At 46.3% G+C, this 22,551-nt stretch overlaps 1 protein-coding gene and 1 long non-coding RNA gene across 9 annotated transcripts in view; both read left to right on the forward strand.

Annotated features, from left to right (window-relative positions):
- Chd6 (chromodomain helicase DNA binding protein 6) overlaps positions 1-22,551 on the forward strand; it is a 216,337-nt gene that overhangs the window by 186,412 nt on the left and 7,374 nt on the right. For 5 of the 8 annotated variants that reach the window (XM_013518270.1, XM_013518271.1, XM_005392507.2 and 2 more), the window contains 6 exons: positions 855-1,006; positions 1,590-1,796; positions 2,740-3,192; positions 5,339-5,530; positions 6,512-6,631; positions 13,540-16,955. In XM_013518270.1, the coding sequence (XP_013373724.1) occupies positions 855-1,006; positions 1,590-1,796; positions 2,740-3,192; positions 5,339-5,530; positions 6,512-6,631; positions 13,540-14,454 (2,039 nt within the window). In that variant the 3' untranslated portion in view covers positions 14,455-16,955. Of the gene's footprint in view, positions 1-854; positions 1,007-1,589; positions 1,797-2,739; positions 3,193-5,338; positions 5,531-6,511; positions 6,632-13,539; positions 16,956-18,733; positions 18,821-22,551 lie in introns of those variants that run through there. The other 3 variants (XM_013518274.1, XM_013518272.1, XM_013518273.1) reach the window with 3 other exon arrangements.
- On the forward strand, positions 6,639-11,417 carry LOC106149415. Its single transcript, XR_001235581.1, has 2 exons — positions 6,639-8,182; positions 10,542-11,417. It is a non-coding gene; the product is annotated as an uncharacterized LOC106149415 (long non-coding RNA).

The raw sequence follows: 22,551 nt of genomic DNA on the forward strand, positions 1-22,551 counted from the left end.
CACACACACACACACACACACACACACACACACACACACACACAGAATCCCCTTCCTTCCTCTGTACCAGCCTACTTAGGTAGATTCTTCCCTTCTTATTCCCCATCTTATTCCCCTTTTCATTCCTCTTTATAGCACTTGTCATGGTTTATAATTTCAGTTATTCCTTTATTGTTACTGCTTTCTTGTCTTCCCCTGTGAGATTGTGAGAACATGGGGAGCAGGCCATGGTTCGCGTTTATCCTCAAGTCTACCATGCCTTACAAGGCCTGTTCATAGTAAGGGGTCTCTGCAGCTCCCCAGGATACTGCACAGCCGGAAGTGAAATCTCCATATCTCTGAAGAGATATGTGTTAAAACATTGTGTCAAACAAATGTGTCAAAACATTGTAGGGGCTGGGGTTTAGCTCAGCAGCACAGGGCCTGCCTGGCAAGTGCAAGGTCATGAGTTCGATTCCCAGTACCTGAAAAAAAACAAAAAAATAAAAATAAAAATACGAAATAAAACATTGTAATGCTCACCTTCTTCTCTGCTGTACTGATCAGAAATATGGTCCCTCACCTCCTCCTATTCTTGGATACATAGAAATTTCCCTCTCCCTTCTTTTGTTATTGAGGTGTGGCTACAGATGATTAGTAGATGACTTGCTTTGTTAACCATAGACCAGGATTTGCCTTTATGGTCTCACTAATGTAGTTCTCCTGCCTGGAAATAGAAGATACGATCATCAGTGTTCAGTTTAAAATAGCACAAAATGGGTTAATTTTCAGGAAAAATCAAATCGGATATCCTAATCTCTCAGATCACTAATAACTCCCAGATGCTTAGGTGGTTTTTTAACCTCTTTTCCCAGACTATCCAGGGAAATACTCAGAAGAGGAGAGCAAGAGCTCAGCCTCGGGTATTGCCGGAGACCTTGGGGATGACCCACAGGAGGCTCGAGCTCCCACCATTGCTCAGCTGCTGCAGGAGAAAACCCTCTACTCCTTCTCGGAGTGGCCAAAGGTATCTCCCAGAGCTTGCACACTCCACCTCAAGCATTTTTAGCTCTGATTGTTTCAAACCTTGTAAAGTGTTTCTATGAAGCAAACTGAGCAATGTTCAATATTTTAAAGGGTATTAGTTATGTAACATTTAGCATCAAAGATTATGCTCTTAATTGAACCATAAGATGGATGTGTCAAATTGTACTCCTGTTTCAACACTGTTAATTTATTCTTCATTGTCCAGACTAGAAATTTACTTTTAAGGCTTATAAAGTGGTATGTTTGATGGCTCTTCTTTTTTCCCCACACTCACATATATTGTTTTTATTTTTTAATCATTATTTTCAGTAGTGCGTGTTTGCAGTACATAACAGTTACATTTATTGTGGGAAGTTGGTACATGCACGTAGTGCATCTTAATTCTTTTTTCAGCCTCTACCCCCTTTCCCTCTGCTCCTTCCGTCTCTTGGTCCCCTTCCCATTTGAATGCTCTTTTCTGGTCACCTCCTTCTGGTCAGAAAATTTGACCCTTGATCTCAAAGAACTTTGCGAATTTGGGTAACTTGGTTCTTACTTCTCAAAGCCGGTGTCCTTTTCCCCAGGATCGTGTGATAATTAATCGCCTAGATAGCATCTGCCATGTGGTGTTGAAGGGAAAGTGGCCATCTAGCCAGCAGTATGAGCCCTCGGGCACACTGTCCACCCCAGTCTTAGTCAACAGCGCTGGTTCTCGGAACAGTCTCCCGGAGCCAGAAGCAGCAGAACACAGCTTCAGCAACGGTGCGACATTGGCAGCTCAGGTCCAAAAGGTAAGGCCACGAAGATGGTGTGGATCACAGAACAAGAAATTGTGGCCACAGTCCGTTTCATAGATGAGTTGTTCATTCACCAGGTGCCTACTGAATGGACAGTGGGCTTTTTGGGGTTTTGGGTTTTATATATTGTTTTTGTCAAGCCATTACTGTTAATTGAAGAATTTGGACCTTATCTTGTAGGCTGTGTAGAGCTATTAAGAAGTTTAGGACCAGAGCACAAGGTAAAAAAGCAGGGTTTTGCACTCAGCTGAAGTCTGTAGGTTGGCAGAGGATGAGAGGGGATGGGAGGAGAGAGGCGTGCCTCAGCTGGAGACCAAGTGGGAAACTGATGCACAGTTAGAGGCAGAGTGAATACAAAGAAAGGGACAAACTTGATGACTAGTGAATACATAGAGAGGAGGAGTGATGGATGTACTCAACCGTTGGATGACTGAGAGAGCAGTAGCAGCTGGTAGAAATTTGGAAATCAAGGCAAGATTGAATATTTCTGTTTGAGCATGATGAATGTTTTTGAAGTTAGTTATTAGTACACTGGTTCTCACACTTGACTGCTGTCAAAATTAACAGGGACCTTGAAAAGCTACTGACTCTCATTGGTCAGGGCTATGGCCTGGGTATTGGGATTTTTTTTTTTTAACTTCCCAAATGATTCTTATTTACAACTGAGGCTGAGAATCAGAGTTACAGTGTTGCAACTGCAAGTGTACTTTATGACTGGCAACTTTCTCAGCATCCCGGTACCTGTTAAGAATGCAGACTCTTAGGCCCGCCAGAGTAGAATCTAACAAGCTATCCAGATGGTGTGGTACTCACATTTAAGGAGGCTTGAGTTCATAGAACTTCTAAGAAGATGAGTGGGGAAATCAAACCTGGAGAAAGAGCTACTTCAGCCACAAAAGTGGCATTCAAACTTCTTTTGCCATGTGTGTGTTCACAGGAGAGCTTCTTAGCTCCAGTATTCACAAAAGATGAACAAAAGCACAGACGTCCCTATGAGTTTGAGGTGGAGAGGGATGCCAAGGCTCGGAGCCTAGAACAGTTCTCTGCCACCCACGGGCACCCCCCCATCGTCCTCAATGGCTGGCATGGAGAGTCAGCTATAGACCTCTCCTGCTCATCAGAGGGGTCCCCAGGAGCCACATCCCCTTTCCCAGTGAGTGCCAACACCCCTAAGATTGGGGCTATCGGTTCACTTCAAGGAGCCCTTGGCATGGACTTGTCTGGGATCCTGCAAGCTGGCCTGATCCACCCAGTGACTGGACAGATTGTCAACGGAAGCCTCAGACGAGATGATGCTGCCATGAGGAGGCGGAGGGGAAGACGGAAACATGTTGAAGGCGGGATGGACCTCATCTTTTTGAAGGAGCAAACACTTCAGGCAGGAATCTTGGTGAGTATGCAAGGCCACTAAGTATAAACTTTGACCTTTTACAGAGAGAAGTAAACCCTTCTCCCTCAGACACTTAAGTATTTTGGTTTGTGGATCTCGTATCCCGATTTTGGTTGGCCTATTTATTTTCTCGTTATGAGATACTTGCCCTCTACCGTTTCTAGAAGTAGAGAGACACTAGCCATTATTGGTCCTTAATCTGCATACAACCTGGAGAAACGAACCATAAGGTCTTGTCATTTCAAATAGAAGCAACCAAAAACCTCCAGTGTCTTGGCAGGGCCACTGACAATTGAACAAGCAAAGCAAGAAGACAGGGCTGAGTTTCTGGTTCTCCTGCCTAGTGAGGCTCTCTAGGAGCCAAGATGTAGAAGGAACAGGAGTCAGGACCCCCTGAATGTAGATCCCCACCTGTATTGTCTGATACTGGGTGACAGCAGAGTAGGCCACACATTGTTCTTTGTAAAGTGGGGAGCGACAGCTATGCAAAAGGTTGCTGTGAGGACTCCCGGAGACCACACTGAGACAGTGCACTGTAAACTGAGACATTAGATGTGGTGCCATACGCCCATAATCCCAGCCGTCTGGCAGGCTGAGGCGTAAGGACTGCAGGAGGCAAAATAAAATAGTGCTAGAGATGTAGCTCAGTGCATAGGCCCTGGGTTCAATCCCCAGTACGCCATACATATGTCCATACATGCACGCGTGCGTACTCGGGATCTTCGTGAACAGTTGTTGCCAGAAACTGCATGACCAGGGGAAATCTCCTTCATAATGTGCTTAATGCTTAATGTTGTGAGTGTCCCCATGTATTGAATTTTGAGCCTCAAAATAGGAATTATTTACCATGTTTTAAAAGCAATAATAATGGCCATTATTCATTGGGTACCTGTGTGGCAGGCATTGTGGTCAGGATTTTTCATGATTGTCCTATTTAATCTTGACAACAACCTTGTGAAGATAGATTTTATAGAGGAGTAAACTGAAATTTAAAAGTATTAAATAATGTGCTCAAAATTATCTAGCTGCTAAGTGACCAAGCAGGAAACTCAAACCAAGGATATTATTCTCTAGATCCTAAGAGCTTCACTGCTTCAGTCATAGTACTTGGTATACATCTTCTTCTTAGACTTTCTATATAATTTAGGAGTTTTAAATGTCAGATCCTTTCCCTGGCTAGTCTCTCAAGAAGTTACATTTTTTTGAAGTAGAAAGCCATGACGTCTTTGTGACACTCATAGAATTACAATGGAATGACAGGTTAAAATTTGTTTCCTTAGTTTCAGTGTTTTTTAACACATTTCCACCAGCTTGAACCACCAGTGATACAGGCGTGACTGTCCCATCAGATGGCTTGTACCTCCAGTGGTTCAGAGCTGCCCAGCAGCAAAACATACGAATTAGAGCCCCCTGGTGAATGGGTTAAAGGTACTAATGCAGACACTGATTGAGCTTTGGCCTTGTATTTTGTAAGTGGACCCCACTATAGGCATTGGTAATCCAGAGATGAGTAAGACAGGTATTCAAACTGGAGAGGGAGAATGAGTGACCAAATCATAGTGTAGCATTTGCTGTTACATGAGAGAGTCATGACCAGGGTGTTATGGGGACAGGATCTGGAGAAGCCATTGTTGCCTAGGACAGTCAGTGATGATGATAGCAGTAGACTAAATTGGAATAAAATGCTGGGTATGGTGGTGCACAACTGTAATCCCACCACTTGGGAGGTTGAGGCAGGAGGATCCTTGCAAGTTCGAGACCAGCCTGGGCTACAAAGTGAGCTCAACGTCAGCCTGAACTGCATAACGAGACCCTGTCAAAAAGACAAAAAATAAAATAAAAATAATAAATTGTAGCAATCACAGTGGAATTAGCGTAGCGCATGGATGAGGGAGAAGGGCACTCCAGTGGAAGGAGCATCCAGTATGTACGGTTGGGATTGTGCAGGGATCTAATTCAAGCACTCCACCAGCCGTGTCAGCAGAAATAGGTGGCAGCCAGCTGAGGTGGTGCATACCTATAACCCCAGGGGAAGTTTAAAGAACACCTTACATATTTAACTTTTACAAGTGTTCCTTCTGTTTTAATTAACTAATGTACTCCAGTGTCTTCCCTGCTACCTGCTTCTCATTTTCCCTTTGTCCAGGAAGTCCATGAAGACCCAGCACAGGCCACCTTGAGCACCACACACCCTGAAGGCCCAGGACCTGCTACCTCGGCCCCTGAGCCAGCAGTAGCAGCCAACGGCCAGGCCGAGAAAACCATTCCAAGCAAGAGCCTGCTTGACTGGCTGCGGCAGCAGGCTGACTACTCCTTAGATGTTCCTGGCTTTGGGGCAGTAAGTGTTTGTTGGTGCTGCCTAAGACTGCTGTTAAATTCTACCTAACTTGGGCCGTTTTTGATCAGCACATGCTGAGGGAAACAAGGTGGAAGCTATTTGGGAGAAATCTGTGTTGATAGAGAATGTCATTTTCAAGTTAATTTTGTTTTGGAATGTTTTTGTTTTTTAAAGTTTCAATTTTTGTTAAATCCTCCAGTAGCAGAAGTTACAGCCCACATGAGAACGCTGTGCCAAATAGTCTATATGCACAATTTTAAGAGGCGAAAAAAAAGTGCCGAAGTTCGGCCCATTTGCCCCCAAAATGTTATGCCCACAGGATGTTATAAACTCACCGAGAAGTCTTTAGGTTGTATGAACTCTACCACTTGATGAAAATGTTCCAAGTTAATTAATATATTACCACAGGGGGTGGGCAGTTCCATTCTTAGTCAGTTACTGCTTTGGGACTTTGCCTTCAAGTTACGTTGCTGCCTTTGCTCTAATGCCTTCCAGTTAGGAATCTTCAGGAGGCTCCTGAGCTGATAAGTTTTTCTTGATTTTTCTTTTCTCACTTGCTCATCTACTTTATCTTTATCCAGGGTACATGTGACTGATAAGATGCATAGATAGAGAGTACACAGGAAAGAAGAGAATGAATTCACAGGTGTATAACCCTCTCAATGACATACAAAACCAGCTGGGTGGGTAGCAGTGCAGAGGTATTTGAAGACCAGGCTGGGGATTCAGCAGTGCCCTGGGAAGCTGCTGAGTAAGTTGAGTGCTCTAATCTTAAGGGCCCAGGGCCCACACAGCCTGTTTTCCAGCTTGCTGCAAAAATGCTGGTGTTCCGTGAAGAGAAAGCCTAGGTGAGGGCTGGCAGTAGGGTTCTGTGCAGAGGGCCCTCAGTGAGAAAATAGCCAAACCAGCTAAAAACCACCTCTCTTCTCAGAAGACTCCGTGACAGAATGTTTTGTAATATGGTCTCCATTTGCCTCCTAGAATTTTTCAGACAGACCAAAGCAGAGGAGGCCACGCTGTAAAGAACCTGGAAAATTAGACATCAGCTCTCTGAGTGGAGAAGAGAGGGTTCCTGCTGTCCCCAAGGAGCCAGGACTGAGGGTAGGAAGAAGGTCATGGGTGTGGGGACACGGGGAGCATCCTCTCTGAGCTGCACACGGCATACATAAGCGAAAGCCCCAGTTGGGAAGCAGGTAGCTGGGAAGTGGGTAACGTTTTGCAGAGGAAAAGAGGCCAGCACAGGCAGTTGGTAAACAGTGATACATGGTGCCCAGGAGATTCTTGACCAGCAGTATGACTTTCTCTTGTCATTTTTTCAAACTTTATCTCCTAAACAATTAAACCATGCCTGGGTTTTTTCCTATTTTTAGAATTATCAAGGAAAAGAAAGTTTAACCCTGGCCAGCAGTGTGTTTCCAGTGTTTTAACAAATTGCATTATTGGAAATTTTTATGTCTTATCCAAATGTTTTTGACTACCATTTCAGATGTTTCTTCCTAGTGAATCCTCACTAGCAATGAAAAACAGCTGACTGTGGGCACTACCCTTTTCCTATTATAGAATCATGGGACTGGAAGGGACTTCAAAGACATCGGCAGAATACTTGGAGTATAACGAATCTAAGTTAATTATAGTTTACAGATGAGTATGAATTTGGACTAAAATAACTATCACCTCTAGAGGGCAGCAATAACATTTTATTTGCAGATGTTTTAAGCATGGGCAGATTGCACATCAGTGAGCTTTTAACCTCCTCAGAGTGTATCCTGCCCAAATAGGAGCTTCTGAAAATCCCAGTGGGGACATTTGCTCTTCCCAGGCTGCTGTATAAACTCCTGCTCTCCAAACACTGTCTCTTCAGAGCTGTACCAGCTGCAGCTTCCCTGACTACAAGTTCTTGGTAGGATTGCCCACGTGTGATTTCTTACTTTAGCTGCAGAAGACCACCCACTCTAGTCATTTCCTCTTTCTGTAGAAGTTATTTAATGTTCCCAAAGAATTCGTCACTCTCCCAGCAGCTCCATAACAACTGCTCTTGCTCATCAGTGTGCATGACCGCGGCCAGAGGGAGGCCTGGCCCAGTCCCCCAAGTCTGTCACCAGGGAAAAGGTATCCTTCTTTGTTCCTTCTTATTTTATTATCAGAAAATGTCTTTACCAGCCCGTTCTTGGACCTATCTGTGCTATATGCAGATTTCTGTTTTTATCCTGTCTTTCTTCAACTTTCACCTTGTGTTTCAGTCCATGGCAAGCGTGTCACAGAGTCCTCAGGTCAAGGCCCCCAGCTCCTTACCTCATTGTAGCCCCTGTGCTCCTGATTCACAGACATGTCTGGTAGCTGTGTGGTTTCCCCTTGACTTTCTCATTTCTCTCTTCTTGTCTAACCATTTCCCTCACTTTCCGTGGAAGTTAGTGTTTATCCCTGCTCTGCAGACTCTGACACTTTCCAAAAGACCCGTTTCTAAGCTCTTCTTGCAAACCAGCTTCCTCTCGGAGATGCATTTTTCTCCTTTGTTAAGTAAGCACATTCCATGCTCCGAAGGCCCTTTTTCTGCAGGAAGGCAAGAATGGGAACATCTGTCCACAAGGCCCTCAGGGCCACTCAGCCTTAGCAGCAGGGACAGAGCCGCATCCTCCCTCCATTCAGCTCCAGGTGAGCTGCATATGTCCCACAGTTCTTCCTGGGACATAAGCCTTCAGGGTGTTCTACGTGCCGCCTTCTCATAGGAACTCTTCATCAGATCAGATGTGTGTGTAACAAACAGCTTATAAACAGCAAAAATGTATTTCTCATCGTTCTAAAGGTTGGGAAGGGCCAGGGATATGGCTCAGTGGCACAAGCGCCTGCCTGGCAAGCGCAAGGACGTGAGTTCAATTCTAGGTACCAAAATAGGAAGGAAGGAAGGAAGCTAGGAATGTAGGTAGGTAGGTAGGTTGAGAAGCCCAAGATTAAGATTTGGCCTTGGGTGAAGGCTCGAGCCTCACAAACAGCCATCTTCTTGCTGTGTCCTCACATGAATGAAGGGACAGACAAACTCTCCAGGGTCTTTTATAAGATTACTAATCTCATTTGTGAGGGTGGAGCCCTGTGAGCTAATTACCCCCCCCAAAGCCATCATCTCTTTATGTCTTTGTATGTAGGACTTCATCGTATGAATTTGGGGGGACACAAGTACTTAGTCCGTGGCAGAAACCGGGTCCTTCCTAGAAACACATTACACTCTCACAAGGAGTTCCCTTCCTCCTTTCTTGAGGTCACGTTGCCCTTCTGCTATGTGTGCTTTAGTTCGCATGGGAGAAGTCCACAGATTTGGTGTAATAAAGCTACAAGAAGGCACGGAGCCTGTTCTGTAATGCCTGCTGCACAGGGGTTGCTCATTAACTATATGTATGCACACATATTTAATATAGTTGTATATGTAAATTATAGGAATACGGTTATAAGTAATATGATTGTTGTTTTTGCTGAGCCACATGACAGTAAGTTGTAGATAAGACACATCACTCCAGGGCTGAGGATATAGCACCGTGGCACAGCGCCTGCCTGGCAAGTGTGAGGTCCTGAGTTCGATTCCTGGTACTAAAAAAAAAAAAAGATACATCAACTCCTGAATACTTCAACATGCATCCCCTAAGAACATGTTCCTATGTAATTATTTCCATGCATGTGCATGTGATTATTAAGTTGTGATATCTAATCCATATTCAGATTTCACCAGTTGTTCAAAGAGTGTCTTTGACGAGATCGGGCATGTTCAGAGTGGTATAGCTGTAGACCAAAAAGTGTCTTTGAGAACTGGCTTCTGTTCTGGTTTGCTTTGGGGAATTTTAAGTGAGGAGCTACACATTTCATTTGGTTTCTGGGTGTCTTTTCACCCAGTAGATGTTTGTTGAATGAGCCCATTAAGCGTCCTGGGGGTAGTAAGGAAGCTTTGATTGCCACCGTTCTGTAACCTCCACTGAAGAGTTTTAGAGCTGGAGTAAACGTTGTGTGTCAGGAAGCATTCTTGGGTAGGAATATGCCCATGCAGTCATCTAGAAAAGCGGCTTTGCCTCTGGTGTTGCTTGAATGTTCGGGCTCCCCTTTTCCTTGCTGTCTCTGCCTCCCCTGGAAAAGGAAGCAGGTTTGCTCCCAGGGTATAATTACCAAGAGGGAGAGCTGCCAAAGCCCAATCTGGACACTGTGTGTGGTCGCTGAGCTGCTGGGAGGGGCACCTGCCTGGGGTGGGCAGCAGCTGGGTGGCTAGAGCAGCTCCCCCCTCCACAGGAAGTGGTAAATGCTGACTTCCTCTGTTAGCACCCTTCTTGCTATGGTGTGGATGAAGAGCTCCTCTCCACCCCCAGCCTTTTTGCTATAGTTCTCTAGACCTGAAGAGAAAAGACCAGCCTGTACATTTTTTTAAAAGCTTTCATTTCTGAGAGGACCCTACATTCTCTCTGTAACTGGGACTCCCATCAAAGGCAGGGAATGGATGTTTGAGGACATCCTGATGCCTGAGGAGTATTCTGTGTACCAAGCAAGACGAGCCAGCAAGGCCAGAGGTCATGTGGGGCATAGGCTGGTCTTAAATGAGTTATCTAGGCTTAGATAGCCTGATGAGAAACTCAGTTTATGGCAGACTGTTTGAAAATAAGGTGGTGGGCTTGATCAAAGTGCTGAGCTTGATTTCTTCCTAACAGAAAGACTTCTGATATCAAACATGTACCTCCCAGAGTTATAAAGGAACATGTGTGTGTATTTAAAAAAGACATTACCCAGTACCTTTCCCTGGCCCTTAATTGTGAGTGGCAGAGGGCCTTAGAGAATCCCTGCAGGCAAGGAAGAGGTTCTGTTTACCTGGCTAGGGCCCTACACCAAGGTTGTGAGCCAAAAAGGGCCCAGAATTGCACATGACAGGCAGAATGGCTGGCTTGGAATGAGGTGGTTTGCATTGACGAACTCACGAGAGACCGGTAAAAAAATCATCTTCTTAGTTTGGTCCTGTCTGTTAGATCTCACATTTTCTCTTTAGGAACAAGAACTAGCCAGGGTTGTCTCCAGCACACTCCAGAACAAACCAGCTTTGCACCTTGTAAGTAGCTGCTCATACTGGGAAGAAGAGGAACATGGTGTGGAACGAGCCCTGGGCTGTTGCCTGCTCTGTCCCTGACCGAGGGAATCCTTGTCACTCTGTCAGTGAAAGGGAAGGGAAACCAAACGTGACTGTTAGATAGGTTCCTTCCAGCTCTGTGATAATAAACCAAGGCCTTTTAAGAATTTTCTCCTCAGAGTTACCATCATAAAGCTTTGTGCCAAGGGGCTGGGGATGTAGCTCAGCGGCAAAAGCGCCTGCCTGGCAAGCGCAAGGTTGTGAGTTCGGTTCCCGGTACCAGAGAAAAACCAAAAAAACAAACAAACAAACAAAATAATAATAAAGCTTTGTGCCCGTAATGGGCTAGTTTTTCATGAATACCTTTTGGATAGTTGAAAGACAAGTGAAAAACAACTCTGTCTGAAGACTGAGGAATGTTCAGATGCGTCTATTTTCACACATCTGGGAGTCCTCAGTGAAGTGGCTGTGATAGTAGTAGTGACTCAGGGTTGTGATGATTAGTTGAGATCATGCGGTTGAGCCCTTGGACTGGTGCCTGGCACCTGGTAGGTGCTTCTTTCGCAGCAGCTGTTTTTCCTGCTACTCTTCTGTTAACAGCCGCCCCTTCCTGAGCACTACTCTGTGCCCGTTTCCCAGCTGCGGACCACTCACTGCCTGGGAAATTCACACGGCCCAGCAGCTTCTCCCCTTAGAGCCCCCTGCACGCGTCCTCAGAGCTCCCTGAGAGCCGGAAGACAGCGTTGCCAGTTATCTTTGTGACTGCCGATTAAGCAAAACGTTGTTGAGTTTTCTACACATTTGACTCCTTTGTTCATTTTGGGAGAAGAGAGTGAAGCAAATGGGAAATGCCAGAGATGTGAATCCGTTTATAAATCAGCTCATGGGAAAATGCTAAGTAGACTCAGTCCCCAGTTTGAGCCCTTCGCTTTCCGGACTTCTCTCCACATTCTGTGGGACTCCAGGTCCTAGTAAGAGGTTCTTGTGTGTGTGTGTTTTGTTTTTTGGTGGATTTTTGTTTTGTTTTGTTTTTTGTCTTTCTGTCCTTCTGGCATCTCTTGGTGAGACCCACACCCCCTTTATCGCCCCAAGTATCTGCTCCATTGAGAAGGGCAGCCGGGTCCCTGCTTCTTACCATCAAAGACAGAAAGGAAGCCGTGGGCTAGTGGAGCCTCAGCTGCTTCTTGCCAGATCCCTACTCCCCACTCACTCCAGACTGGCAGGAAAGGAAGGCGTTTGCACAAAGCAGAGTCCTGAAAAGGCGCCAGGAGTTCCTTACACACCCGGAACTGGAGGCCGAGGGAGCTCTCACACCTCACACTGCTTTGCCAGCTCCACAGCTCAGCCTAGCAGCGAGGATACCGTGCTCAATGTGAGTGCAGCGTCCTCAGACCCATCAAGACCACTCTGAACTTCCTACTTCATCATTGCTTGAATCAAGGAGGTGGTAACGTCACACCACCTTTGCAGCTGGACCACAGGAAGGGGACAGCTGGGCAGGAAGGGCCAGTGCTCTTCAGTGTGGCTGGGAAAAGGCTGCTTTCCTCCCAGGCCCTAAAAGGGAAGGGCTTTTTCCTTCCTCTTCCGTACAAGAAGACCGTCTGCTCAACAACATGAGTGTAAGTCACCTTCTGTGTAGGTGGAGGGAAGCTACTGGCAGGTGAACCCAGGGCCTTCCTGCTGAGCCCTCTGGCCCTCTTTATTTATTTTGTGTCTTGAGACCGAGTCTCATTGAGTTGCCCAGGCTGGGTTTGAACTTGTGATCCTGCTGCGCCAGCCTCGTTACGCATGTGCCACTGCACCACCCAGTTTGAAGTCACTTTTTAAATCCTGGGGACATGTATTACTTTAAATAAAGAGTAGTGAGAGATGGAGGGCAATAGAGAGAAAGGGGTGTGTGCGTTATCCAGAGAGGAGCACAAGGATTGTGGGCAGGAAGTCCTTTCAGTGGGGAAAGCATTGTCCTCTTGAGATGGAGGTGGTTCACATCATCTGTGAAACACATTCAGGGGTTGATCTATCATAATTGCAGTGGTTGGTTTAATTACCTCTCTGCTCAGGCCTGGTTTTCCAGGTGGCCAGTTCCCAGCTGCTTCTTTACTGCCCTTAAGATCCTGAGCCACCTTCTCAGAGGAAGGAGGATGCAGGGCCACAGCTGGGCTTTCCATGCCACCACGCTGCTGCCTGCTCACTGCCACCCTTGAGGCACTGTGATATCTTGGTTCCCTGCGGTATGATCTTCCTGATGTGTGATGGGGAAGGGTCCAAATGTGTAATACTGGAAACGCCATGAGCCCTGTGAGCAGAACTGCTAACTGTGAAGCTTTTTTACTAATGAATGAAGAGAAGAAAAATACAGGTAGTCCCAAGTAAGCACTGCTTCCTATGAGTCAGGTGATGTGTGAGATACTTCACTTTCAGTGACTTTAAGATAGCTATTGTTACCGTTTTTCTCCAAAACTGACAGGTTAACTGACTCTCCTGAGCCCCACAGCAAGAGTGCCGCAGAGCCAGGATGTAAAAACTAGGGTCCGTCTGGCTCCAAAACCCTCTTTCGTATTCTGTGCTTTGTTGCTTCGATGCGAACCTTACTGTGTCAGGACGAACGTGAATGTTGCCTCCTGCTGAAAGGGTCACAGCCTTGAATCTCAGCAAGACCCAGTGCATCTTCAATGCCAGTCTCCCAACTCCTGGCTCTCTGCCAGCTTCTCACACAGTGGACCCTGCTCCTGCCAGTGAGAGTGTTGGAAGCACTGCTGGGCGGTGATGGGCACCCTGGTTGTTCCCAAGCCACCAAATGTTCTTGGCCTGCGTGAGCCCTTCATGGAGCTGGGGACAGTGCAGAGCCCCAGCCATCACCCCAAGCTGACCCCTGCAATCCAGTAACCTTCCGCATCTTGTGTTTCTCTGTCCTTTTCAGGGGTTTCTCCCAGAAAACAAGTTCAATCATACCCTGGGTGAGCCTGTACTTCGGGATGCAGGCCCCCGCCGGAGGGGGCGGCGGCCTCGGAGTGAGCTCCTGAAAGCGCCAGCCATTGTGGCAGACTCTCCCTCTGGAATGGGACCTCTATTCATGAATGGGTTGATTGCAGGAATGGACCTGGTAGGATTGCAGAATGTGAGAAATATGCCAGGCATCCCTCTCACTGGGCTGGTGGGCTTCCCAGCTGGCTTTGCAACCATGCCTACAGGCGAAGAGGTAAAAAGCACCCTCAGCATGCTGCCCATGATGCTGCCAGGCATGGCCACAGTGCCCCAGATGTTTGGTGTTGGGGGACTCCTCAATCCTCCTATGGCAACCACCTGCACGTCCACTGCTCCAGCGTCACTCTCAAGCACAACGAAAAGTGGTACGGCAGCCACTGAAAAGACTGCGGAGGACACACCCGGCGGCCATGATGTAAAAGCAGACACGTTAGCTGAAGACAAGCCTGGTCCTAGTCCATTTTCTGATCAGTCTGAATCCGCAATAACTACTAGTAGCCCTGTGGCTTTTAACCCGTTTCTCATCCCGGGAATGTCTCCTGGACTCATTTACCCATCCATGTTTCTCTCCCCTGGTATGGGCATGGCTCTGCCGGCCATGCAGCAGGCCAGACACTCTGAGGTAGTTGGTCTGGAGAGCCAGAAGAGGAAGAAGAAGAAAACAAAGGGGGACAACCCCAACCCCAACCCCAACCCCAACCCCAACCCAGAGCCTGCTCCCGGGTGCGAAAGGGAGCCAGGCGCTGATCAGAACTGCACCGAATCCAGCACCCCTGTACCCCCAGAGAGACAACATGTGACACAGCCTGGAGAAGGGGGACTCAAGGACTCCAACAGTGACACCAATTAGAACTTTTTCATTTAAGAAATTATTGTGACTTGTTTCTTATCCCATAAAGGTTTGTTACTTCCCTCACTCCACCTTCATAAGAACCTGTGTTTCCATGAGTAATATGACCTACCTATTTTCCTGTCTGAGAACTATGGTAACAGATGTTAATAGTTGCAGGGTCTTGCCACTCCGTTAGATAAGTGTCGTCTACCTAGTCTAGGAGGCACAGAATTCTCATTCAGTTATCCAGTCGTTCATTCCAGCAGTCCTAGTTAATACAGTACTTGGTGACACATCCTACCCCCTCTTCTTCCAAGTTTCCCAGTTATCTGAGGACAATGGCAAGAGAAAGCTGTCCAAGGATTTGCCATTGAAGGGCCGAAGAACAGATGCAAAGAAGAGCTCTTTTTCTCGTGAGCTAGGTTGAATAGGGAAAATGTAGCAAGAAAACCAAAAAGCACAGAAAAAGAAAGTGTTGGTGTGTATTTTTGTGTTAAAATACGTCCCTATTTTATCATGATTTCTGAGTGAGTAGTATAGTCCAAAGTATATAACTAATGGTTGAAAATGCGTATATTGATTTCTTTATAAAAAAACAAAAACTTTACTGTTAGTAATATAATTTCCCCCTTCATGGTTTTTTAGATACCTGCAGCAAGAGAAAATATTAGCTGTCTAGGCATTATTTTGTGTCTGTGTATAGCGTCCCTCTCCCCAGTTAAAAGGTGACTCTAAGTTGGAGAAAGCTTCGCCCACAGTGAGTTACCACCAGCCACTGGGGTACGGCAGGGGCTCGCTCACACTCTTGCAGAGTTGCACGTTGCTTCACAAGCACACCGATAGAACTCTGCTCCACCTCCTCCCCTGAAAACCTCTCTGGTCACTAATTTGCCTCATTGTGTTTAAAGAATCCTACTGGATTTTTATTTGCGCTTTCGTTCTTCAGGAATGAGGCTTCCAGAGCCTGGGAGAAGATAGTTGCTCAACACTTGCTAGGTTCTATCTTCAGGGTTATCTGAGGTTGTCAAAATGCACATACCATCTTTTACACTACAACTGTGAAAAGTTTTTTCCCCTCTCTCTCCATTATTGCTTTACTCTTTGTATCTTACAGTCGAGCCCAAATTCCAAATTATCACTTAGCCGAGACTGTCGCAAGTCAGCAATACTCCCTGTGGTTCCTCCGCTCGCCTGTGTTTCGGGACTGAGTGGGGCGGAACCCACCCAAGCAGCGCTTCCCGTTTGCTTTCGCCTTCGCTCACGTACATCACATCCCTCCCGATGCTCTTCTCCTTCATGGACAGCTCATGCTCGGAGACTTGAAAAGAGATCACAGATAGCACTCTGGGGGCGCAGGGCTTGCAGAGCTGTTGGAAGTGTTGCGAGTGTTACTAGTACCAGTTTCACTTTGTGTTTGTCACAATTTACTGTATTTTTTACTGTTTCTGTTACAGTTTTGCTAATTTATCAGAAGGTCCAAAAGTTTGACATAACTACTTCAGTTTGCATTATTTATTTATGATGCTTTTGTCATTGTCTTTTCTACATTTGGAATTATAAATTATGTAAATGTTAAAATGAGCATCTCAAAGAAGTCTGTTAAGTTGTGACCGAAGAAAATCAATCAGGTGTATTTTCCAAAAGCAGAGTCCCAGTTTTTTGAATCAGAGATATAAACTAGAAATGCTATAACTGATCCTATGAGAAGACAGAATCTGATAATTGAATAAATCCTATTTAATGACGCTCTCATAGTGTAGATGGTCTATAATGCTGACAACAGATTTCTTAGAAATGCTGCTCTCTCTATTTAACTAACATTTTGTTCATTTTGCCTCCAGTGGAAGCAGAAAGGGTTTTTTCAGCTGTTAAATCCTGAAAATCAATATAATTTATTTATGTAAAAGAAAAAAATCACTCAATCGATATATTTTTGAACCTTTTAAGTACTAATTTTCTTTTTATCAAGTAGAAAAAAAAAATGTATTTGCCCTAAATCCTTAAAATACAAATGCTATAAAAATTCCTGTATCTTGAAAGCCTTACTGCAGATGAGTATTATAGACATCCAGCAGAGTCTGGTTTTCTTCGTTGTCCTTGTGTTGTTTTGTATGGAAAAGCCGCTTTCCCCAGGTTTCACGTAAACCTCCAGTAAGTCACAGGGTTGAATGTGGATCTGACGTAGAAACCCACCAGCATGCGCAACCCCTTGTTATATCTTATCAAACCTGTATGTTAACTCGGGTGTTCAGGCTTCTGTTTGACTGCTATTGTGACCCTGTTTTTGCAAAATGAAACTGACACTCTGTGGATTACTTGCTCTGTAAGGCATAAGTGCTTCTTATGATTATTTTGATATTTCTAAGAGCAAAAGCCAAATTTAAACTCTCTTCAGCAAACTTGAGCCTTTTCATCTAATTCCATGTCACTCACAGCCATAGCTTTCCTTGATCATTCTTCACCCCATGTCTCACGTAATAAATTGTCTGTGGTCTTGATCCTGGATTTAAAAAAAAAAAGTGGAAAAGTCCAGTTTGTATTTGAGGACTTCAGTGGCACTTGCATATCTGTTACAGCCTGGCATTTTACAACTGCATCGTAAGTACTCAAGGAATCTGCTGTCTGCCCCGCGTCCCTCATTTGTGCTGGCCACCCTGTTGAAGCCTGCTGAATATTCAGCCCTGAGGATTGACCTAACCTGTCTCTCACCCTCCCAGAGGACCAGATTAAAACATGCCCTGGAAGGGAGTTGGCAGCACACCACCCTGCTCCCACACTCGGGGCCCAGCACTGTCAGCTGAAGCCTCCCAGCACTCTCAACTGCTTACCAGGTGTCCTGCCTCAGAGCATGCACCTCCGACTTCTAAGGGAGGTAGAATGTCTGGGTTGGAGTAGGTCCACAAGACACAGGAAAACCTCAATAGCTGAAGTTCTTAAGGCTGTCTAAGAATTTTATGGTCCTTAGCTTTGGGAATCATGACTCCTCAGCCCCAGGAGGGCTGGGTAGAGTTATCGCTGAAGCCAGCAGGAAAGCAGCAAACCCACATTTAAGGCTGAGCAGACATAGCCTCACCTTGTTGGATTCCTACCAGGTGCGGACAGATGGGTGCAAGAATGGTCTGAAAACCGTAAGGGTATTGTTAGAGAAAGACCTAGGGGTCCTCTGCTACCATTTTTCAAGTAAGAAAGTATTACAGGCTTTATAGATCTCTAATCAAGACTTAGTCTTCCTCCTGGATAGAGAAATAACTTAGGCAGAATAAGTACTAGTAAAGTCTTGGTTTCATTTCTATCTCAGACCGAGTCCCAGTAAGTCCTACATCCTTAAATATGGGCAGAATGTGCGTTTAGTCCAGTACACTGGGCTAGCGTCATGCGTGCTTGCCATAAGTGACCTCTCTTGTCCTCACAGCATTGTGGGAGCTGGCTAGAGGGAGGCTGCAGCCAATCTAAGGAAAGCCAGCAGGCTCCCAAGGCTATCTTATGACCCCAGAGAGCAGAGCCAGGGCTAGACCCATAGCTGGAGGAGACAGCACCCAGACCTGGCTTTTATAAAACTGGGACAAGGGATTGCACTCAGGAAAATTGGCACTGGGAAAAATGGAACACTTGAAAACGTCACACCCTCTGGAAAATTTTATGCTTGATTCATTTACACACAATTCCTTGCAATGGTTTCTTAGAAGAATTACTGTTCATTTTCCTGACCTGGAAACTGCAGAAAGACTTCTTTCTCAAGTCAGCCTAGTGACAAAGGCCTTGATTCTAGACTGACTGTGTTCTCGGCTTCTCCAGGCCCAGCCTGTGTAGTTCAGGAGCTCCAAGGCAGAGCCCCAGGCAGGGCACATACTGTATGCTTCTCGTGGCCACCATACTTGCAGGGTATCGTGGGATGAGCTGGGAAGTGGGGAGGGGTAAGCTTAAGTACTGTTTCATACTAGGAAGATGCTCCGTGAGGTCACTGTGGAAGTGGGAACAGGGGTGGCTGTGATAAGCTGCTGCTGCCCAGACTACTGCAGTGCTGGAGTTCTGACTTATCCCCAGCCCAAGCCCTGGAAGACAAAGGGAAGAGCTAGACTGAGGAAAAGGGAAGGGGGTAGAGGCCCTGACAGAGATACAGCTTCCAGGGGGAGGAGGCAACAACACCTCTGTCTTCAAGTTTTGTTTCCTCATCTGTAAAATGGGCATAATTACAATGTGTACTTAAAGGATTGTTGGTCGAGTTGACTAAAGTGCCAAGTGCTTAATACTGTGCCCATTCTGTTATAAATCCTTTATCTTTACTCCTTTTAAATAGCGAGTGAGTGAGGATTACCAGTCCCACCGGAAAGAGGAACATCGAGAATGTGGAAGGGGCAAAGAAGAGCTTGCTCCAGGTCCCAAGGCAAGTACAGAGGGGATCTGGGGTTGGGCTCCAAGCAGTGCAGGAAACAAGCTTTCTGGCCTGACTCTACCCACGGCCCTGTGAGGCCACATTCTGGGTGGGCTAACAGGATAAAGAGGCCGTTGTGGAGCTCGGGACGGAGACACCCAGAGATGTGAAGCCTCCCTCCATGTAAAGTTGCCAGGCTTGGGGGACAGAAGAGGCATCCAGTTAAATTTATGTTTCAGAACAACATTTTTAGTATACACTGTGCAGTATTTGGTGCAAACTAATACTAAAAAAAAAAAATTGCTGTTTATCTGGAAATCAAATTAAATGTAGATCTCCTACATTTCATCCATAGTACAGGTCACATTTGTAGTAGGCGTTTCCTCTAGGTAGGGTTTGTCCAAAGTGCTTTATGGCCATGTTCTTGATCCCTGCAATAACACTTTTTTTTTTTTTTTTTTTGCCTTTTTGAGACATGGTTTCTCTGTGCAGTTCAGGTTGACCTTGAGCTCACTTTGTAGCCCAGGCTGGCCTCAAACTCACAACAATTGTCCTGCCTCAGCCTCCCGAGCGCTGGGATTACAGGCATGCGCCACCATGCCCGGCTCCACAATAACATTTTGAAACTACCTCAATGTATATGAGGGAATTGAGACCCAGAGACACTAAACAACTTGCCCAGCCAACCATCTTCAGCTTCAAGAGCCCAGGACTGATTACAGATCAGTAATCTGATCCATGGGGACGCCAGGGTGGAGGCAAGCTGCCCCTCCACAGTATAAATGTGATAAAATAGCGTGAAACACATGAGGAACAGGGTAGAGGGGCTGTTGTGGTCCATGCTGGCAGTCCAGAGGCCACTAACTCAGGGAAGTATTTCCTTTCTCTCTCCGCTGAGCCAGTATTCAGAGGCCTCTGAGCTGGGGTTCAGCCCAGTCATCTTGGTATCTAGGCTCAGACTCACCAACCTAGGCCCAAAGGGCCATGTGAGAAGTAGTGTCTCCCCTTGGTGAAAAGAGGGATGACAGGGGCTTGGGTAACTATTCATCTAGAAGGGCCTGAGTGACGGAAGGGAGATGGAAGGGGGAAACTGCACACACCTCACCCACCATGCTGTCCACACATGCAGCACTAAAAGTTGCCGCAGCACTGCTTGATTGGTGCCTGCTCTGCAGGCCACCGTGTCAGGCTTTGACAGGCTTGAGCTTGTCTTAATACATGTTCCGCAGATGAGGACCCAGGTCGGGTCGGTGGTCACCTGCCTTCAGTGGTACAACCAAGGAGTAGAAAATCAAGAATCGGGGTAGATCTCATTCCAAACTACCATAACCTTGCTGTGGTGTTGGCTTTGTACATAAAGCCACAGACCCTAGACTAGCTTGACATTTATAAACTATGGAAGAAATAAAGAAAAAAAATTTCGTGAACATGAAATTCAAATTTCAATGACCATAAATAAAGCTTTAACAGAGCACAACTAACCACAATCATTCCTTTATAGATTTTCTGTGGCTGCTTTTGTGCAAAACTATAGTTGTCAGAGGCCCTGTGGCCTATAAATCCTAAAATATTTTACTACCTGACCCTTCATAAATAAAATTTGCTGACCCCTGTCCCACATCATTTCCATTAATATATTCAGTACAAAAACTAAATCATTTAAAATATTTGATAGAAACTCAAACATGGTTTTGTAGAAATACGAATCATACAGTAAAATCTGAGATGCATATATCTACTTGCAAGGTAAAACAGACTTCAAAGCAGCGCTGGACTTCAGGCAGGCCTCTCAAGGGGCCACTCTCAAGGCCCCAGCGCATTCTTTCACTTTAGCAAAAAGTTGGAGCTGCCCAGCACTGCTGGGTCTTGTTTGTGAGTTGCAAGAAAGGAGCCAAGAGAGGGCAGATTTGAATATGCCAGCGAGAGAGAGGAAGAGCAGAGGTGGCAAGACACAGGAGAACAGGAAGCAGTACTGTCCATGGTTAGGGAAGGAGACCCACACAAGAGAGTCCTCAGTCCATGGCTGTAGGCTGGCCCACCTGCAGAGTGGACCATGGGGAAGCCTACCAGGAAGGCGGGCCTGGAGGATAAACCCAGTGGTCACATTCCCAACTGAAGTCCAGGGAACTGGAAGGCCAGGCATGAGCAACTTGGTCCCAAAACGGCTCCAAGCCCATACCAGGGCCCTGGCCCAGGCCTCCTGGAAGCCACGTTGTAACAAGCAGAGCTTAGAGGAAGACAGCAAAGAGCAAGTGAGACTGTAGTGTAAGGGAGAGCCCCTGTCCCTCCTCCCGCACTCAGTGGCCGAGCACCAAGCACACCCCACGAGCCCCTTCCCACTGCAGACGTGACAGTTGATGAGCCAGAGGTGCTGGGCTTAGAAGCGGCTTGGGGACTTCCTGGCTCCTGCAGTGGGTGTGCCCTGCCATTGGTGACCTGAGAGTCTGCTGGGAGGCCAGGATGACCTGCAGAGCAATTAGATCGAGTAATCATTGCCACCTCCTAACTCAGCACAGGTGGCAGGACTTGAGACTCAGAGGGGACTGTTGCACTGCATTCCAGTCTCCTGTTGACCTGCGTGCCAGCACACGGTGTGTACTGTGACACAGAGATGGTGCTCTTGGTACTGAGTTGTCATGAGTGACAGAGGTCTGGGAGATAAAGCGGAGGAAGTACCACCATTTTCAAAAGAGAAAGATGAAGGCTTACCTAACTATAGCCTAGTAAATTTGCATCAGTTCTAGTGAGCAAAATGGTACAAAGAATTTAAAAGAATTTATATTAATCTGCTTCAGCTGCCATAACAAAATACCATAGATTGGGTGGTATAAACAACAGGCATTTATTTCCCACCATCTGGAGACCAGAAGTCCAAGATCAAGGTTCAGAAAGGCCAGTCAGGTTTCTGGTGAGGGTTTTCTTCCTGGCTTGCAGACACCGTCTCATTGTGGGCTCACGTGGGATCCCCGCAGTACAGGCACGTGGAAGAAGAGCACACTCTCTGGGGTCTCCTCTGAGGACACTGATTCTGTGGGATCAGGGCCTCAGTTACCCTTAGAGCCCCTGTCTCCAAAAACAACCTCACTGGGGCTAGGGCTTCAATATATGGATTGGGGAGGGAGGTCAAACATTCAGTCTGTAACACTGAGCCCAGGGTTTACTAAAGAACAGTAAGGAGAGTAGCCATTGTGATGGGCCAACTGGAGAATGATGGATATCTGTCCCTGCTTGTACAACCATGCACAAAGGGAGCTAAGAAACAGGTCTTTGTCCATGGGGAGACACCCATGGTTCACGGGCTCTTAGATAAAGTAAAATGTGTAAACTCATGTGCCTTTCTGGGTGACGTGAGCATGAGTTAAGGCATGAGATATAGTGAGGACTAGAAACACAACATCTCATAACTACAAGAAGCTGCTGGAACTGTCCATAGCCTGTGGATACCAGGCAGGAGTATGTGCTCTGTGTTGCCTGGCATTTCATTCATCAGAGGATGGAAATTTAGATATTTATGTAAAATCTTCTGATTTTTAAGTGTGCAGTAAACTCTGCTTTTTGACACCCCAGTAGGCAGACACGTATCTGTCCATAGGCTGGGGCCAGTGTGCAAGCATACAAGTTTGCTGCTAACAGAATTGTAGGACCACAGGCACTGACAGCCTCCCGATGTAACCAGCAGGTGACTTGTGGGAATAGAAGCAATATCTATTTAGAGGGAGATGCTTCTCCTGTCCTGCACTGGT

This window comes from Chinchilla lanigera, unplaced genomic scaffold (genome assembly GCF_000276665.1).
Source record: "Chinchilla lanigera isolate Chin_1 unplaced genomic scaffold, ChiLan1.0 scaffold00044, whole genome shotgun sequence".
Classification (NCBI taxonomy): domain Eukaryota; kingdom Metazoa; phylum Chordata; class Mammalia; order Rodentia; family Chinchillidae; genus Chinchilla; species Chinchilla lanigera.